Below are 20,873 nucleotides of genomic sequence, written 5' to 3'. Positions count from 1 at the left end.
CAGTGCCTCTAACCCTGTTTCTGTGGAGTCTACATGCGGTCAGCACATCGCCAAAGTTCCTGAAGGTCGTTTATTCAACACCAGCATGAAATTAACAAACACACACACACACAAAGTATGAAAAACTATCTTTATTCTACATTTTTTTATGTAATTTACCTAAATGTACAGTTTGTGGGATAATTGTGGAAATAAAGAAACAAAACTTCTTCATGAATCGACATGCACAGAAGCAAAGATTACTCAAAAACAAATGAATGGAAACCGGTTTGATGATGTGGACGCATTCTGCACATCACAAAAAATGGATACAAATCTTTGAAAGCATTACAACTTCTGTGGTAAAAAATTTAAAATTTGTCAAATAACAAAATTGGAAAAAAAAGCAACGTAAGGAAAAGAAAGGAAAGGAAAGGCCTATTTACAATCAGGTAAACCAAGACCATTTAAAACATTAGATTAAAAAATGAAAAAAAAACCCCATGGTGTTAATTACAAGTAACATTTCTTAGTTACAGTATTTAACATGCTTTTCCCTTCATTTTTATGTGTTTTTTTTTACAGGTTAACATCTTTTTTTATGTAAACTACAATGTCAAAAAGATTTTGCAAAAAATAGAAAAAAAAGTGAAGATACAGAACAAACAGAATCAGAACCTGAACCAGAACCACCACCTTAGCATAATTGATCACCGTTACTCCTAAACTCATATGCGTATGCAAAATATGCAGGAAGAAAAGACAGCCAAGTATGTTTATGAGTAATGAAGCAGCCTCCAGTTATTCTCACAAAGTCAAAATCCATGATACAAATATTTCTTCCATTTGTGTAAAAAACAAAACAAAAACGTGAGTGTACAGCTCTAAAATGTTTCTCACACTCAAACGGGTCAGTGAGGTGATTGGTGACGTGGCTGGAGCACCTTTGTCCATTTCCCACCCAGCCAAACCTAAATGATGCACACACACACACACAGAAAAAAAGAAAAAGCAAACAACCACCAAAACAACACAAACAAAACTAAAACGACGTCTAACCGGCTAAACATCAGCCGAGCTAAGTTGACCTACGAGACGCTGAAAGCAGGAAACGCAACGAGTTCACTTACAAGAACACATAAATATGCTCTTTTGTTGATTTTTGGAAGTTGTGGTTTTCTTTTCTAAACTGGACTCTATGAATCGAGTGCTACGTGAATAATCTCTCTCTGTAGCTCCTCCTACTGATCAACCTGCTGGGCCCAGGAAATACCACCACTCACCACAAGGGGGACCAGTACGGATATCCTCAGTCAAATTTCACATTCTTCCGTGGGAGGAATTACAATACAACATCGATACAACTGTGTGTTACGTTTTGGTTGTCAGTTCCGTCATGTTTTTTGCAAGTTAAACTAAAATGTGAATGTCCTACTTAGAATGTTGTGCACCGACTTATTCCGACCCGCGCGCGTTAAAGCAAAGATACTTGCATCCTGTCTTTTCAAAAATCAAACTCAGGGCTCTTTATCCCCTTTGGAGAGGTTGAGATAATCTAAAAGAAGTCCAGCACGGTTACATGTGAAGCCTAAAGAGTCTTTAAGATGTTAGATCTTTAATTAAAAAGCCACTTCCTCTCTTAAAATTGCCACTTACTGCCGCAAACACACACTCGTACGGACAAAAACCACCTCACACTGCTTTAGCCTCGGCTAATTATCTTCTAAAAAACAAAAACCCTTCGAATTTCGTCGGATGCAATACTGAAGTTTGAACCTTTGTGGGTAAGAACATGTCGGGTAAACACCGCAAACAAAAACAAAAAGCATTGAGCAGACGGCCTGTGATGCTATTTACAGTAGCGCTGCTGAAGATCGGGGGTTGTCATGGAGACTATGGGCATACAAAATTGTTACAGTTCTCAATCCTAGTAGTTGCTCGGTAACACTCACATTTCAAAATACCACTTTAACAGCCGCTCATGTACCACAACACGTCATCTGTTTACACTCACATCCATCATCACACTTGTGCTTTGTGTGACCCAACAGTACACAACATCCTGTGCTTCAGTTAGTACAATGAGTCCTCATCCTAATGACACACAGAAACACACACTCTTACACACCTGCACATTGTCACTCCTGCATGTAAAAACTAAACAAAGAGACATAATAAACTCAAACTTAACGAATGAACCAAACGCTGGACTGTTGTTCCCGGGTTGCATAAAAATATAATTGCACATTTTTTTGGCACCACACCTGAAGTGTGCCTCATCGACAGCAACAGTATCGTCTACGTGTGCGTTCTGTCTTGGCGAGGCTAATCTACTTCCTAATTAATCAGAAAAATGCAACAGAGTGAACGTCTGACGGCTTACAGTGGAAATGTTTACTATGGAGAATTCAGCTTATGAAAGGAAATGAAAGACAGGGCGTCATATTTAACTGTGTGTGTGTGTGTGTGGTCTGTCTATCTGACGGGATAAATCGTGTCAATCTAGGACAATATTCCTTCTCACCTTTCTTTGTAGGGTCCACTAAAATTCCTCCTCAAAACTTGATTAAAAAACACTTTTTAAATTTTTAAATATGGATACATGGAGCTGAGAGGACCAAGCATGCATTCAGTCTGATGAGAGGCATATGATCTCTTTAGCTACTGGTCCTTTATTCCCCGCTTCACAAATCTCCTGTGTGTGTGTGTGTGTGTGTGTGTGTGTGTGTGTGTGTGTGTGTGTGTGTGTGTGTGTGAGTGTGTGTGTTTATGTGCGTGTGCGCGGATATATTCAGAATATACACTCATGCACACTGGAAATGGCCTCAACTTCACTGTGAGACCTAAGAAGGCATGATTCTCCATTCCATGTTCACCTTTCTACTCCTCCTCCTCCTCCTCTTCCTCCTCCTCCTCGTCATCATCTTCATCGTGGCAATGAGTGATCTCCTGTGGAGTTTGGGGAAACAGATTGGGAGGTTTGATCTCGCTGAAGGAGCGCGTCAGCTGGCTGCGTTTGCACTCCCGGTCCTTGCAGTCGCTGCAGTGGGTGCGGTTGCGCGTGGCCAACGGCGACTCTGTGTCAATGTCCACATGGGCGTGTTCCACCGTTGACTCATGGGGCATCTGAGGAGAAGAGAGTAGTGGAAGAAGGGCGGGAGAGATTGGTGAGATATCAGAAGAAGGAAGATTGTGACTATGGCAGATAAGAGCAATTATTCTTTTCACAACGTGTAACACACACACACACACACACACACACACACACACACACACACACACACACACACACACACACACACACACACACACACACACACACACACACACACACACACACACACACACACACACACACACACACACACACACACACACACACACACACACACACACACTCACCAGTACATGTGCCGCTCTGAACAGGTAGCTGAAGGGGTAGTAGAGCAGGTTGATGAAGGAGGCTGCATACAAGTCGGCGTAACGCATCACTTGGGAGGCAAACAGAGTCTGTCTGGAGCCGCTGCGGAAAAGGCTTCCCATCATGCCGTAGCACATGTCCATGTCGTGTGTCACTTTCTGATGGGCAAGAAGAGAGGACACCCGTAAGCCTGCTGAATGCTGATGAAACGACGGGGCGCGGGTGGGGGGGTTTCTTTAATTTTTCATTAAGAAGAAAGAAACTAATCTGAGCCGGGAAAAGAACATAATATGATGCAGTCACACCTCACCCTCGGTATTTATTGACAATGGTATCAGATTTCAGAACCTCTCCAAGTCTGAAAGTGAAATGTATTGTACTGTGTTAACGCTCGTCAGCAGCAGAGGCGACTATGGCCGTACCTTGACTCTTCTCTGTATAGTGCTGATGTCTGGCCTCTCGTTACTGCTGCTGTCCAGATGTCTGGGGAAGGACAAGAGGAAAAAATGGTGAGAATGGGAGGAGGAGGGAACGGGGGAGGGGAGGGGAGGGAGGGGAGGAGAGGGAGGAGATTGATATCAGACTGCTGAAAGCTAATGTATCAACAAGTGTCGGAGGTGGTGCAACATGGACTTCTGCCGGGCTATAAATACAGTGTGTGGTGCCGTTTATCTGGCAGCGTGCAGGAGAGGACCCTTTAGACTTTACACTGTTGACCCTGCTGTTGTCTCTCAAACATGCGCTCACATGCAGGCAAACACAGGGCCAGATGGCGTTACTACAGAGAGCAAAGAGCAGGAGGACCTAGGAGGATTAGGAGGGAGGAGGGAGGAGGAAACAAGAGGCCAAAGGTCACACAATCCTTACTTGTAAAGCTCCGCCAAGAAAATGTCCAGGCCCTGCAGTTCCTCGAATAACGCTGGAAAACAAAAGCAGGAGATGATGGATGTCTTTCTTCTCTCAGCCCATGAGCAAGCTGCTGCTGCTGGGCTGTAGTGATTCAGCTTTACCACCATTGGGATACATTATGATTCTATGCTTGGGTGTGTACATATACTATACACACGTATACACAAAGACTTTCAGACTTATTTGTCTCGAACAAAGCTGCACAATCCTCCATGTTTCTGAATTTGCGAGACAAAGATAGGAGAACTGTGCAGAGAGCGAAAATGTTAAATCAATACGCTATCTTACATCCTCTCTTTTAAATACAGCATTCCTTACTGATGACCAAACACTAGTGCAATAAAAAGAAACCCCTTGGTGGAGTCGTAAAAGTGAGGCTGTGGTGTGTCTCTGTATGTGTGTGTGTGTGTGTGTGTGTGTGTGTGTGTGTGTGTGTGTGTGTGTGTGTGTGTGTGTGTGTGTCGGTCTCCAGCCTCACAGCTCTTGTCCGTCCAGACGTGCAGCTCCTGAGCCAGTTCTGGTATAACCAGGAAGGTCCGCCAGCCTTGTCGTTTCTTGGACTTGAGGATGTCTCCAAAGATGTGGTCTCCGATGTAAACTATGTCCTTCCCCTTGGCTCCCAACAGATCACACACAATGTCTGAAGAACCTGAGGGACAAAGACATACAGGACAAGACAGTTGATCTACTTGTTTTGGTTGAGCTGAGCACTTGCTGGTTTCTATATTTCCATAGTTGGGTCATGTGATGCGGGTCACAGCGTCTTATCTCTTTCTTTGTTGTGGAGATCCGAAAACGGCAGCATTTTTTACTAAGACTCTATAAAGAGAGACTGGATTGGGCTCAAATCAGAACAAGCTCTGGTCAGTCAACCATCAAATCCTCCTCTCCTCACTGTCTGAGGTTGGCCTCTGAGGATCTGCTCTATGCTGGTTTGACTCCTCCTTCTCAGAGTTCCCAGTGGGGTACCTCAAGGTTCATTGCTTAGATTCCTTCTCTTTTCAATAAACACAAACTCACTTGGTGTAATTAAGCTTGACCCCTCTCAAGTCTATCCCACAAGTCTGCCAGGAACTTTGGTGTTACGATTGATAAAGAACTAACCTAAGTAGAACACGTTGCTTGCAGATTTGCTCTGTACAACATCAATGAATATCAGACCCTCACGCTATATCTGCTCTACCAGTGATCTGCAGCTGGCGCCACAACAACGAGGCCCTAAATCTCTAGCCAGACTCTTCTTCTTTGTAGTCCCAAGGTAGTGGAATGAGCTACTAAACTCCATTCGATCCCGAGGCCCTCTCTGTCTTTAGAAAACAAGAGAACCTGTTCTTTTGCAAACACCTTCATACTTCATGTCTACCTATTTTTGTTTTGTTTTAAATGTATCTGTCTCCATCTAAACCAGTCTCCAGGCTCTCTCTCTCTCTCCCCCTCCTTTGCCCCTATGTACTGTTTGACTATAATGTGTAAATCTATGGACAACTAAACATCGGCTCAAAGAAAGTAGGACTTAAGGAAAATCGGCAGACCTCCAGAGTAGACGATGCCGTGCTGCAGAGGTCCTGTGTAGGTTCCTATCTTCAGACGCCCTGTTGTCTGAAATGAGGAGGAGACGCAGGATGTTAGTGAAGTGGGAAACCATGGAACAAAACCATGGAAGAACAATTGGCTCCTTTTTTTCTACCTCAAAGTAAATGTGAGTATTGTGAAGAAGGGGAAGAAGAGGAGTGTAATTTGTCTGCTCACCGTGTCGACCTGTCTGAGCACCGTACCCTCACCAAAGAACAGAGGCTTCCTGGCATCCACCAAAATCAGATCAAAGTAGGACTGCCATGGCCGGTGGGAGGTTCCAGGCTGTGATCGACAGAAACACACACAGGTGTTAACAAACACAAAGGCTGCTTACACTGACAAATTCAAAACGTTTTAAAATAGAAAACTGTGTGGAGGGGGGAGAAAAGCAATGGTGTATCTTACCTTGGGGCCGTGGGGGAAGTCAAACAAGTAGTTCATGATTTTCTGTGAAAAATCAACACAGAGACCAACGGTCAAATCAAATACAACTGTGCTGCTAAAGCTTAGTCAAAATTCTCTTGCAAGCCTAAATCCCAAAGCGTTGAATCTTCTCCTGTTTACTACACACACTGTACCGAGTGTACTTAACACTCACATCTGTGTATTTGTAGTCACTGTTGGTAGCCAAGAAAACCTTGGCGACTTCATTCATTCGGCTGAGGAGAAGAGGGAGCTTTCCCTGTGGGGATACGACAGAAGAATCATTGGAGTCAGACACTCAAAGACACACAGCAGGACCCTTATAGAACCCTAAATAAATGCAAATACTTACATCTCTTACTACATACTTCTCCAGGTTCTCAACTGTCTTCACCTTCAAAGTGCCCTGAAATATGAAACATAGACAAGACCTGGATTCATTATATGCTCTTAATACTGTAAATGTAGATGAGGTCATCTCAAGACTAGAATAAAACTAGGATTGGTTTTCCATCAGGCGTTGTGTTTTCTTCCGTCTCTGTTGGCTAGTTTGCCGGATAGTTTATTTGCGTGTTAGAATAACTATGAACTAATTGGTGCTATCAATAGGTACAATTTAATCCAGATCTGGATGAGGTCCGGTCAACAACTCAACTAACACATCTACTTGGACAGGGTGCACATTAATGGGATTACTGTTCAGTAACAAATAGGGCAGAGACGTGCAACAATCACTCGAGTGTAGTTGAAATGATGCCGATTCTGTAGCGTGTAAATAGTAGATCCTGAAAATGATGATGTTTACTCTAGTTAATTACAGTTGGACCTTGGATGAGTGCCCTGCTAGCTTAGTACTGGACATAGACCTCACAATTATGCAACATATTTAACCATCATTGTGCCAGCAGAGATACTTCTTCAAATGTTAATAACACATTTACGCAATCACAGCGTTCTACCTTGAAGTGGACCCAATCCACAGCATCGCGGACATCCTGGAACATGCTCTTATAGGACATGAAGAGGTCGCCATTCTTGAAGCCACTTTCACAGCTGAGGGACAGGAGGACAGACACACACGTACAAAGCCGTCGAACAGGCCGCATCTTTACAGAACGTTAACCATTTTCAAAACATGACATTTGTTTTTTGTTTGCTTTTAAATGGGATAGCCTTCCCTTGTTGGAGGGGTCCCCAGCCAAACAGGAAAGCATTCTCCCCCTAAAAGACCAACAACCAGGTTTCAGAGGACAAAGGACATGCAGCCATTCCAGATTACATTCTCAACAAATTTACAGGCTCTTATATCGCTTTGATTCTTTTTTTTCTTTTTTTTGGTAAATTCTGTAATCCGTATATTAGGGTTAATTCTCTGAAAATAGTTAGTGAAACGTATGTGTATTCCGATCATATTCTGATAAGAATCCATGCTTTCCAACAATTAGTAAAAGAGTTTAATTAACCACCGTTATAGAACTGAAATGACATTTGGTTTCATTTTCAGGATAATTAGCTGTGATTAGCAGTTGAGACAGCTGGACCCTCCCATGCTGTAGGGTTGTTCTTGACCCTGTTGGGCTTGAATTGTCGCGTTTTTCAGTCACCATGCTTTGTCCAAAAAAATGTATTCCATGACAACTATTGTCAAAAACATTTCCCTACCTTGTATATCTGTCACAGTTGGAGAAGAAATCCACTAGGCAGGCAAATAGGTAGGTCTCTGGAGATAGAAGATAAACGGAATCGTGCCATCAACAACACTGTGTCGTCTCATGCTTTTCTTCCACAAAAGGGAAAGGTTTCACGTCATTTCACCTGGCAGGTTGAAGAGAGTATTGAGGATATAAAAGCGCTCTGTGTCGTCTCGCTGGATGAACTTGTTTGGATATCGCTCACGAATCTCAGGCCTTGGAAGAGAGAAACCAGAACATAATTATCATCTGGTTGTTTTGATGCGCAATAACACGTGAGCTTCTACCAGAGAGCTTATTTTGTTAACGCCTACGTTGACACACAGAAGTGATATGATGATCAATGTTGAAAATATTCACCCCCGGAGGAAGTTGAATCCGTGTACGCAGACCAGGATATTACCGTACGCGTCAACCTTCAAAAGGTTTCCATACATAGTATCAAACACAAGGCCCCTGAAAGTAAAAGGAGAGACATTTTAGGCATCATCTCATTACCTTGACTAATACATCTTCATCTTGATCTGAATGTTTGAGAGTTAAGCTGCTATCTACTAGGATATCACGGCGGCCGTGCAGGATATGCACAGCGGTTTGTGTTCATGTAGAGACCTTTGGCCGTGCTAAATGTCGTGGCTATATGCACAGAGAGCTGAAAGGTCAAAGGGGTTAAATGATAAGAGATGAAGCAAAACAGGAACATTTGGTCACGTTTTGCTCTGTTCTACATTTTAATGATTGATAAAAAAAAATGAGTTGACATTGACAGGTTCTGACCTGGTAGGAAAGGTCGGGTCGTAGACAAAGCTGAGCAGCTCCTGAGGGTAACCAATGGAAACCAGGCGTTCCACAGTGAGCTCAAAGCCTAACGATTCATACTCCGGTGACTTGTACACTGAAACACAAAACACAGGAATGTCAGCATTTACAACAACTGTGGAAATTCATGGGCAAGGTTTGAAATCATCTTTTTTCTTTGTCTCTATCTTGTCCTGATAGAACAAAGATCCGTTTGTTCAGAGTTAAGTAATTAAGCACTGATGTCATTTATCAAGGTAAGACCAAACATTTGGGAAAATTTTTTCATTTTGTCGATGAAAATCTATCTTCGGCACTTATTTGGCCGGATTGTGTGTTTGCAGTGAGCGTGAATTGAACGTCTAATTTTGTAAGATTGTAGCTAAATACGCAATCAGCGAATGTGCCCGCCTAATAAGTGCATTTAGTATGTAAATTAAAGTTTAAAAGCTACAGCTAAACAGTGGGATCTGTCCAACATGGAGCCCTCAACATCGGAAATAACGGAAAATCTAAATTCAGTGATCCATAATACTTCATCATCAATCATCATCAATACTTCATCATCACTTCCGTCAAGTTTGCTGACGGAAGCGGTACATGAGTACAGTCTACGGCTGCAATAACTTTGGGAAATGTCACTAAAATCCCTGATTTAGTGCATTGAATACAGATGCATATGGTTGTGCGCCATAACAGTGTGTTCAGCGGCAGGGACAGCGTAACAAAATGCAGACTGTGATGTACCAGCGGCTTTAAAACACCTTCACTTTGCACCTGCTCTCTGTCTTCACACAGAATTGCCCCCTGCAAATTGTGACACTTAAGTAAATTCAACAGAATACTCAATTAATTGCACATATAATATCTCTGCTTGTGATTTGCGTGATCCTCCCTTTAATGCATATGCATACAAGACAGCCCTGACACGTTAACTGCACTGTCAGACCCGTGCGCCTGTTTGAGAGTCCTTCCAGCCACATGACCTGTGGGTGTAAGCTTACACAGCAAACAAAGGTTTGTTACCAGTAACATGCAGACCAAAGACTTTGTTCTAACGAAGCTACACAACACATATACGTATGACGTTTCCACCGCTACCTCATCCACTTGAGATTGTAATGGTGTCTCAGTATTTTGATAACACCACGCTCACACACCCATTACCCTTTGCCTTCGTCAGCCAAGGCGCCCTTGGTGGCAACAAGAGCCTGGATGTTTAGTGAGCAATCGAGAGAAACTGGATCAGGCGTGAAGAAGAGACATCAGTCAACTTTGAGCAGCAGTTCTAATGAACCCAGCTGAGAGCAATGACACTTAACTTCACTTCACTAACAAAAACTCAGTACGTTATCACGTCTGAAGCCAGATATTCCACCCGAGGCCAAAACCAAGCCCCTCTGAAAATAAAAATAGAGGCTGATGCAAAGCTCAGGATGGCTGGCAGAGGATTAAAATGCTATCTGCCACTGGGAGAAGAACGTCAGATGTTATTAATATGAGATGGAGAATGTACTGGTTGTGTTGTCTGTTTGACACCGTTGGGAGGCCCCTGGGGGGGAAGAGATATTGGGTGATGATTCATGGATGGAGGACAGTGGATGGGGCGAGCAGCACTGTGGGGTAAACAGGAAAACATCTGCGTCCTTCTCTGTTTCGAGTGGTGCTTGATGTGTGAATATGCATTTATGCCTAATGTTAGGTTCTACACAGATGCATAATGAGTATGTACTGGACTCCACAGATATCTAGGATCCGTTGGAGCTCTGTCTTGCTGTTGACATGTCCTCCTCTGCTCTGTAAGCCTCTCTTAGCCGGAGCCAGTTTCTGCATTATAATCACGTAGCTTCTTGCAGTTCAGCCCCCTTGCCATGGCCGCTCAGCAAACAGAGGGTGGGGGCCCTTTGCCCAGAGCACTAGCATGCACTGACCAAATTCCTCCATGTACCCACTCTTACATCTTCCTCTTTGTCAAGCTCCTCCCAAAGCTCCAAGGCACTGCAAAGGAAGCTATTTTAAGAGTTGTTTCCCCTTTGGCATCTTTCCTATCATCACTCTCTCCTTCCTTTAGTTGACTGGGAGCATCTCCTTTAAGTCTCACCTTGAGTCAGCCAGCCCTTTACTCTGATCTCCTGCTCTTTTCAATTAAGGCAAAGGATTTCACAAGATTCGGTTTGACGATTACACCAATCACAAGCCAAAATGGTTTAAGCCAAGTTTGATCTGGATCTCAAAGGTTTTAATGTGTGTGTAATCAATTACTGTGGGAGTGTGGTATCCCGTCTCACACACACACACACACACACACACACACACACACACACACACACACACACACACACACACACACACACACACACACACACACACACACACACACACACACACACACACACACACACACACACACACACACACACACACACACACACACAGCCTATTTCTTCTTGGGGCTCTATTGGTCAACCTGTCCTAAAAAGAATAAAAAAACTATCAAAGACAACACATGGCCGGTGTCTTCAGAAGTAATACTACACACTCCCTTCGTACATGCTTCAGCTGTTAGGACTCCTTGGTAGTGTTTGGAACAGTTTCCAGATGTCTGTCTTAACACTAAAGCCACAATGACGGAGGAGGAAGCAAAATGAGGAATTTAAGACAAAGCTGGCATTACATTGCTAAAAACCTCAGTGTACAGTGTTTATGTGGAACGGAAGTTAGGTTAGTGTTGATTTGATGTCCTTGACCGTCTTGTGCCTGTCTTATGGGGGTCCTTGGTACCCTACCAGGAGGCCCATCTCACATTTCTGTCTCTCTCTCTCACACACACACACACACACACACACATGCACACCTTTGAGCGGAAAGACCGGAAAAGTCGTTTTAGCTTCAAGGATCTGTTACCTCCTTTGCTTTTGACTGATGAGTTTGTTGCCAGATGATTATACTCCCACTGGCCCAATTGCTGTGGTGTGTGGTGACTGAAAGTTAGACGAGACTTCACAGCCTGGGTCACCTCGGTCCTAAATGTAATGTACACCCCCCTGACACCAGGTAAACAACCTAACCTACTAATGGACAACCACATCCAAACCAAATGAGGCGTCCCACATTCAATGTATCGAAACCATGTCACTATAAAAAGCCAAAAGGCGTAATGGTCTTAATTATCTTCATTTATCTGTAGCTTCCAATGCGCAAATATGGGCCTTTGTCACAGATTTGCACGGAACTATCAAGCATATTAAGGAGAGTTCGGAAAGAAAATGAAGAACAGCCTGAGGGGCCGACGTTCTAACCAAAAATGAGCTGGAAAACTAGGGCAACACTGTGTGTGTGTGTGTGTGTGTGTGTGTGTGTGTGTGTGTGTGTGTGTGTGTGTGTGTGTGTGTGTGTGTGTGTGTGTGTGTGTGTGTGTGTGTATCGCTCACTGCAACCTGGAACTAAATACATGTTTGAGCAACACTTTCTGCAGGCTATTATGTGCTCCCTTCCAGAGAACAAGAAACAGATGAAGCAACATTTCCTCATACAGTGGTAATGGTTACACAGCTGTGAGCTCTACACACACCGACTTTAGGGGCCTAACCTTCCACTTAAACAGGGTTGAGTGTCTTGTCGTTAATAAACCGTACTCATTTGTTGTTTTGTTGTCGTCGTGTAAGCTCCGTCGACGCAGACATTCTAAGTGTCGCGAAAAAGAGCAGAAGCACCTAATCTAGTGAAACACACACAACCTCTAGTCAGTTATGAGAGTAGTTAATAAGCCTGAGAACACAACTCCGGGTTATGTCCACACTGTAATCATAAAGAGTATAAACGGAAATCAATTCCAGTCAAAGGTGCGTGCCGTTGAGCACTGCTCTACCAAACTTATCTGCACTGACCGAGAATTTGCACAGGATGTTCCACTTCAACTAAACCTATTTAGGTGAACTTGGAATGAAAAAAATGTTGATTTAACCGATAACCTGGGATCAGATGAGATTGGTTGAAGCTTGACGATCCTGTTTCCAAACGCATTTCAAAGCTTCCTAACCTGTCCACATTCTCTAATGACAAAAGGTTCTGTATGGAAAGTAACCTTAAGCCGTAGTCTAAATACAAACATTAACAAGTAACTCACATCTTTTAACACCCACTGAGGCCTACAACTAAATCCTGCGGCATCGTGGTCATTCTGTGAAGCTGCCAGCTCACTGGGTAGTTGCCGTTATCGAAAACCGGACACGCTGCAAAGATATACGATAGCCACACTCCTAGCAAACATTAACACTTGGTTATGAGCGGCCATAAAGAGAGTCATGTCAACAGCTGAGTGTCCGTAATATCTCCCGCTCTCTGCACATGGACGGCGGCGGAGTCGGGAGAGGGACTACGAGTGATCGCCTTTCTCCAGGGAGCACATCAGCGCCCAGCTCAACAAACAAACATGACCCGCTTCTCAAAGTCAGGGAGGCTGTATTTTTAGAGACGGGGACATAAACTGAAGCTGAGTCGCAGAGGGACACACAAGAGGGAAAAAGTAACATGAAAATAGTTTAATTTTAGTCGCGGTAGTGCTCAGTAGGAAGGGGAACGTTGCATTTGCCTTTCCTCTCCAAGTACGGCCTGTTCGACTGAATTTACTGAGTCATTTTTGGGGACATGGAGTATGGATGGTATAGATATTGTTCCATGCATACACATGAGGTCAGAGAATAAACAGTCAAGTCAGCGTGAAGTCAGACCTTGAGTGTTCTGCATTATTAACCAAAGCTAAAAGGCCGAGGAGCTGCTATGCTAAACCTCTCGGCAACTTGGCCTGCAACCTGAACGGGGATGACTCAGGCCTGTTCACACCGAGTCTGAATTATCGAGACGTAAGAAAATATAAATACATTCCTCCGCCCCCCCACGAAAAGGTTTGAATGCGAGCGCCAATCAGACACGGCCTCGCAGTCACATGCCGTAAACAAATCAGGCTCAGCTGACTACAACACAAGCGAGCCTCACTGAATAGTTTGATGGAGGACTTAGGCACTTGTTTTGATGTGATGAAGAAAGAGGAGCGTCTTGAATTCCACCGCAAAAGGGATTTCCATCACACTCTTCTTCTTAATAACCACGAAGACTTTCCGCAGTAACTATACGAATAACAACGATAAGAAACACTACAGTCAAGCAAGTCTTCACGGTAGAAAGTGTAACCAGCAAATATTTAGTATCTTTTCCATCATAAATGATTAAAAGTTCAGGCTAACACAACTGTCAATGACCAACTGTCTGTTAAACAACAGTTACTCAATAACAACATTTAATCAAATTAGGATCTGGGGGTAATGTGCATTTGACTTACCTGCTAAAGTGTAATCCATATCAAAGCCAAAGCACTTAATCTTCTCCATTGCCAAGCTCCGGTTGACAAACACTCTAACGAAAAGACAGAAAAAGAAGACAAAGAATTTGAGGTTTGAGTAAATATTCTAGTCAGAGCAGGGTCGTCATTTACTTTGACAAACACAAGGAAGGAACTGTTGTTTCCTTGATGTGTCTACATGCGGTTGTCTTGTTTTCAAATAGCTAATGTGATGTACTATACACTATACTTACCCACATTCTAAAACGGGACTAGAACACCAAATCTGCCATTTCATTCCATGTGCTAAACTTCCTGCAAACATGTCTGATTTGGATGGAGAGAGGCACCATTGCAGTTTAAACAGGATCGGCCAGTTTAACGATCTTGGCATCATCATTGGGTGGAATCGTAATGAAATAACTTTGGGTGTGAATGTTGCTTGAGGCTGGAGGCTGCAGGCGTTGACGTTTGGGGCATGCCGGAGCAAGAAGCAATTAGATTTAGGTCAAAATGACTGACTTACATTTCTAAGACTTGCAATCTCTGTTTTATTCTGCCATTTATTCTATTATAGACCTATAAAGATACATTTTTAAATCTGTTTCTTATGTCAAATAAGGCAGTTAAGTTATATATTCACTCCTGCAGTTTGGGCTCTTTGTCACAGAGTTTAGCACTGTTGCCTGTAGCACAAAGCAGTTTTGAATTGCATTAAATTGTTAGGTTGCACCAATACACCAAACAAATAGAATGTTTCATCGTCATCCACTTACATCATCAACTGACTGACTGTTAATAATACTGGGTGATCAGTTAGTGGCCGTAATGAGACTCTGATCAATTCAAACATGTCTTCAGCCTGGTGGTTGGTAAAGCGATACGACGTTTAAAAACAAAACCTTACCCAAGGCAGCTTATAGTACAGGCAGGGTGTCCTAGACTAAGCCTGAGTTTGACAGTGTTCCAGGAAACAGCTCAACTGTCCTGCCTCATGAATCAGTCAGGAGGCTGGAGGGTCAGAATGGCCACAGTGATAGATGGTGTTTACATAGTCTGCCTGACACGACACACACACACACACACACACACACACACACACACACACACACACACACGTACGGCTGTCTTAGTATAGAAGACCAACAGTACGTGTCTTCAGTACGCGTGATTAAGGAAAGAAAAACTCTTAACTGTACCCGAGAATATTTGCACATAAATCAATATTTGGTGGATTAGGATTACGACATACATCAGGTAAAAACAAATACAAATGTCACGCAGAATTTAAAAAAAAGTTCCATCATTTACCAGCTTTACAATCCAAGAGACACAAGACGCTACAAGAGTCCCTTTCTAAAATGTCTGTGCTTCTCCAGGGTGAGTAATCTGATCATTAATCTGTGATAATCTCTGTATCAGTGCTAACATACCTTGCTGCAGATCCATAGTGAACAAGTTGCCATTTAGATCTTTGTCCAGCTGAGGACCGGCGATGCATTCTGTACAAAATCAAACCTCCGTTTGATTTGCCGTTGGGACTGGTGCTCGGCAACTCTAGCCCCAAAACAATACACACACCCCCTCTCTCTCTTTGCTTTCTTGCCATTCAAAATTTTTCTGACTTGTTGCAAAAACGATTGTGGCCATTCTGCGCCGTTCTCTGTTGTTGCGTGCCGTCAGTCAGGGTTGTTGTTGTGTTGTTGTGCAGCATGATGTTTGTGGGCTCCCAAAGACATCCAGAACAATCACAAGTCAGATAGAATCAAACGAGCCGATTGTCCCGACGCCACAGCCGGTTATCTTACTAAGAATTGTTAAAACAGGCACGCCAACTAGAACATTACTTCTTTCTCTGAGGAGAATTTTGGACATCTGATTTTCTCATTCATTACACATGAAGTAGCTGTATGAATTGTACAAAATTACACAATAATTCTAATCCTGACTGATGAAAACAAATCTATCACTTCTTACAAATAAATGTCAACATTTCTAAACAAAAGAGCCTCTTCTGTTTTGTTGTGCTGTTCATATTCCAGACTTCACCTCTCTGTTCTGTGCATGGAGGCAGCTATGATAAGAGGGCAGCCATAAATGTTACTCAAGTAAGCTCCCACCTCTCCCAGATTCATCAGCACTGACAAAGGTTGAGGGTGGGTGGCTTAATCTCCAGAGTCAGCTTTGACTTTGGCCACGCTGACAACAGTACTGCCTCAAATAGCCCACAAAGGGCGGACCACGCCTGTGAGAGAATCCCTTAACAACTCTGTCTGCGAGCAGCTGTAAAGCAATCTGGCAGGTTTTTTCCGCTGGTCTCTAATCTTACGTAGACAGCCATTGGAGTCCCTGTGACACAGTGTTTATCAGGGCTGGGCAGAGCCACCAATGCTCTGGTATGCGACACGCAGCTCTTACTATTCGGGTGAATTGTTTGAGTTGGGCTTGAAGGAACGGTATCTCCGAGATAAACTAAAGGTCACCTTTGATGCCCTCTTAGGTTTCAGCACAATGACAAAGTCAAGAGATGAGTGACAGCTTCATAGCCTTGTTAACATACAGTGCCTGTTACATAACGGTATGGAGAAACGGTCGTTCCCAGTGGACACGTGCAGCACGCCTACATGTCTCCGTTATACATTGAGCAACATCACACGTTCTATCACCTCCACATCCACTAATTCCTTGTTGTCCTGCTGTTTAGGAACTTTGACCGCAGGGCGACTCCCAACATCATGTAGAGACAACAAACTTTCTATTGGACTCCTATTCTCCCATTTTGGATGGAGGATAAAACACCCTAAAGACAAAACGTTGGAATCTCCTTAAATTGTGGACGTGTACAATACAATATAATATAAGTTTTACTTGCATAGTGGCAAAAAAAAAAACCTATCTCATCATCAACAACTTCAACATAGATGTTCTCTAATGTTACTTGCTATTGTCAAAAAACCTTGCGACTTCATGTTTTGAGGTGTGGTGACTCTTGTTTACATTCAGATCAAAGATTGTATGTTTAAAAATGATTCAATCAAAATGTCTTTCCGTGGTCATTACATTACAGTTACAAGTGATAATTCTCAGTCATTTCACTGAGTGTCTTTTTTGTTGGTGTCCATATCTAAAGCCTGGTTATAGTCACATTATTGACATATTAATAAAAAGATCATTGATTTAAAACTAACGATCCCAGTGAGAGGGTTAGGACTATGAACAGCTGGCAGCAGATGCAATGGACTGATGGACTACATGGATATTTGAAAGCATGAAAAAATGTCTCCGTCTCTCCAAGTACCTTTCTACTTCTGTTTTGTGTCTTAGCTTCGTGTCTAAGTCTTTAAAGCAGATAGTCCACCTTGATGAAGGCTTTACAGAGACTGTGTTGCATATGTATATTGATTACCATGGCAATCATCGCTGGTTTTCTCACCCTAACCCTAGCTTTGTGTGTTGTAATTCTGACTTCCATACTTGGTAAAGAGATTGCTTTCCGTTTGTTTTTATAAGCACCACACATAAGTTGCTGAGCATTCAAAGATTAAAATGTTTCAGGAACTAGCTCCTGATCCATGATGGTTCCTGATTCTTTGGTGCAAACACAGTCAAAGTTCCTGCTTTTCTCATAAGGTTCCTGTCGTACAAAGTGGCTGTTGTGTGATTCTTACCTGTGGTATGCCTCTCTCCTGTACTTTTTCATTGTCAGGCCGTCCATGTTGGCAGGCATGTCTGCATAGTTCTGCAGTCTGTCGCTCCATGAAGTAGTCATTTTTAAAACCGTTCTGGATAAGCAGGAAAGAGCAGACGTGGAGAAGAAGGGTTTGAAAAACACAATTTACACAAAAAGGAAGGCCAATACCAGAACACACACATGAATACAACAGATCAGAGACAGAGAGCTGTTGTATTGTACTAGACCCATACAGGTGTTGTTGACGCTCAATGTGAGTTACATTAAATGTACACACGGATCGGCTCAACACAGAGAAACACGTGCACTGATCCACACAACCTGTAAGAGCTGAATGATGTCTAAGCTGTGTTTTATCCTGTAAGCAGACGATGGAAAACAGGGGATTCTTCAGAAGTCAGGCCTTAAAGTGATCTAATCCAGGCTGTCTAATCAAGTGTTACGCTTGTTTAGCGGCATGCAAAAAAACAGCTAATCACAAGTCAAAGTCCAAAGACAAAACCACAAGATAAAGTAATCATGTGCCTGTGAAGACATTTAAACTTGGTCATGTCTGTTTGCTTTAATTACAAAAGAAATAGATACAAGGAGGCTCCTTGTTTGCTTAACGAAACAGATCTAGTCAAATCAGGCCCCAGAACAGGCAAACACATAAGAAAAGGGGATGCAGACATCTGTCCAAGATGGGGTCGGGGAATCACAATTATCTGCTTATGTGGAATGTGTCCCCTTGTCATGTTAATGTCTGGAGATATTGTGGAACTCTACTCCTAACAATCTATCGTCTCTGTGAGAGGCTGAACTCCAGGAAGGAAAGCCAGAGGTCAGCTTTCTTTTTTTCAGTGCCATCAAAGCTGCAAGCAAGGCCCAAAGAAAGAGAGAAAAAAAGTGTTTTGGTTGCTTAAGAGTCTATTCATTTTTGCTGCAAGTTGGTCCAGTGGGGTCCGAAGGGTTCTCTGGCTGAGGAAGAGTCAAAAGACAACACACCTGCACTGCAGTGACGACCAACTGCAACTTAAACAGCCGAACCGAAGTTCGAACAGGCTGCTTTCTCCTCGGAGACAGAGAGGGTCGTTGCAACAACACCACACTAACGTATCACCCGTGTTTGGAATGTCGGTGATATACAGCTATTGTCTTGGAAAACGTAAACATGAGAGGATAGTGAGTAATCAAAGTAGCAGTGATCTTTACTAGCTTCAACGGCAAAAGGAGAAACCCAACTACCATCCAGGCTACCATCCTGTTGTTTCCTTGCGTGCAAAGCTAACCTAGCTAACGCTCAGCTGAGAAGAAGACTGTCCTGCTTTCGTTTGTTCACAACAACAGGGAGCGGACAACGGCAGTTAAACCCGTAAGCTTCACTCCGCAGCGAAGAAACAAAAGCCAGTGTCAGGCAGCTTTACCCTGCGTCGACTCAGGCTGACATTTCTGTACTCACCTCCGAGTTCCTCTGTGAAAACAACTGCACCGTCAGTTATTCTGAGCATGCGCACTGAGCGTGATCAAAGTGGGACAAAATCGGAACAGTGATGTGTACAGGCAGCGGTGTGTAATGCGCTCGAGCGGCTCAGTGTGTGAGTGTGTCTGAGAGTGTGTATAAGTGAGTGTGTGTGTGTGCTCACTCTGACTGTTGTCTCTCTCTTCTTTCTTTGCAGCCAGCTGTTGTTATGAGACATCCAGTGGGCGGAGTTTGATCCTGTACCATCATAAGTGGGCGGGGCTTTCTGGTACGCCTCTGATAAGCCCACATACCAAACACAGGTCACTTCATATGCTAAGAGATTTACAAAACCTTTTCTATCACACTACAACTTATATTGGTCTGTACTGTAACTATTCTCAGAAGTCTTGCCATAGAAATGCATAATGTATTTTGCTCCTCAAAGAATCATGTCTTCGATAGACATTAAAAAAGTGTCTAAAAGTGAAATCTCGCAAAAAAGGAAAAAAAAAAAGCTAGTTAAGTTTAATTTGAAAAAAAAAATGCATAATAATCTGGTCACTGGCAGGAAAATCACAATGGATGTAACATTTTGAACTATTATTGCAAAATTTCAAATGAAAATATGATAACTTCATATTTTAACCTAACCTTTAACAACCTTGCACCCCCTCCTCTTTAAGGATGCTTGACCTGTCCTGGCAGTGGCCGAGGTCTGGAGCATCAGGCAGAAGTGACTGGGCAATACCATTCAGAAAGACAGCGTTTGGACAGTCTGGACCCCCATACATACCCTCATACCCCCAATTTTGGCAATGTCTAAAACCAGCCTCAAATCTCCGTCCACTGTCTGACCACCAATTACTCCCTTCTGTTAACTCTTCAGTCATATTTTATACTGTTAGACTTTAGGGATTGAACAGGTTCTTTTTTTGTTGTCCTTTAATTTTTTTGCAATTGTCTCTTGTCTATCTGCCTAGGCAAAACAAAAGCAAAATAGCTGGTTGCTAAATCTGGAAGTAACTTAATTAATTGTGTGCTATCCCTGTAAAAATAAACATTAAAATAAATAAATGCAAAATTCCAGGGAGAGGGGACCACTTTTATATGTTGTATTAATTGAGTGTCTTAGCTAAATTGTAGTTAATGTCTTGTTGATAATGTATTAGACAATACAAGAACTAAGATAAGTACCACAATGTACTTGCAGTGACACTTTGTCCTGCTTTCCCTTTAGCTAAATGTGTCACTTCTTGGGGGTGAGATTAAGTAACTTAAGTGTTTAAGTAGAAAACACAAAATTGCAAAGTGAAACGTACGGTCAAAAAACTGTGTTGCTTCCTGTGTTGCTTAGAACAGTCTAAGACTCTAAAGCTACTTAAATAAACAAATGCGATGTCATCAAAGTAGCAAAGCCACAATATTGATGTCAACCAAACTAACAAAGTTACATCAATGATGTCACACTTATACATCGCTTAATCTTGTTAATCTATGGCTCTTACATTACCTACTGCTTTTAACATCCATGAACTATTAAACTTGTTCCTGCGATTCTTCTTTTTTTTTCCAAATCCTCCTTCATGCTTTCATTTGTTTTATTC

At 42.7% G+C, this 20,873-nt stretch overlaps 1 protein-coding gene across 3 annotated transcripts; it reads right to left on the bottom strand.

Moving 5' to 3' along the window:
* Positions 1-2,242: 2,242 nt before the first annotated feature.
* Positions 2,243-19,529, bottom strand: nt5c2b (5'-nucleotidase, cytosolic IIb). 3 transcript variants are annotated; one of them, XM_076145228.1, is made up of 18 exons: positions 19,451-19,529; positions 17,803-17,916; positions 14,135-14,208; positions 8,776-8,893; positions 8,359-8,454; positions 8,123-8,214; positions 7,970-8,027; positions 7,267-7,360; positions 6,660-6,713; positions 6,483-6,566; positions 6,290-6,331; positions 6,059-6,166; positions 5,842-5,908; positions 4,788-4,958; positions 4,268-4,319; positions 3,823-3,883; positions 3,382-3,558; positions 2,243-3,105 (listed from the first exon to the last, which is right to left on the bottom strand). In XM_076145228.1, the coding sequence occupies exons 2-18, from the start codon at positions 17,901-17,903 to the stop codon at positions 2,860-2,862; spliced, it is 1,695 nt and encodes a 564-aa protein (XP_076001343.1). In that variant the 5' UTR covers positions 17,904-17,916; positions 19,451-19,529; the 3' UTR covers positions 2,243-2,859. The 3 variants fall into 3 exon arrangements, with proteins under 3 accessions (XP_076001343.1, XP_076001344.1, XP_076001346.1); XM_076145229.1 differs by lacking the exon at positions 19,451-19,529 and adding an exon at positions 19,267-19,441; XM_076145231.1 differs by lacking the exons at positions 8,123-8,214; positions 8,359-8,454; positions 8,776-8,893; ... (1 more) ...; positions 17,803-17,916; positions 19,451-19,529 and having other exon boundaries at positions 7,267-7,528.
* Between the last annotated feature and the right edge of the window lie 1,344 nt (positions 19,530-20,873).

The sequence above is a fragment of the Genypterus blacodes genome, unplaced genomic scaffold (assembly GCF_046128005.1).
Source record: "Genypterus blacodes isolate CSIRO-AG114 ecotype Tasmania unplaced genomic scaffold, CSIRO-AGI_Gbla_v1 ptg000030l_1, whole genome shotgun sequence".
In the NCBI taxonomy this organism is placed as follows: domain Eukaryota; kingdom Metazoa; phylum Chordata; class Actinopteri; order Ophidiiformes; family Ophidiidae; genus Genypterus; species Genypterus blacodes.
This window is presented reverse-complemented; position numbering and strand designations above follow the sequence as displayed.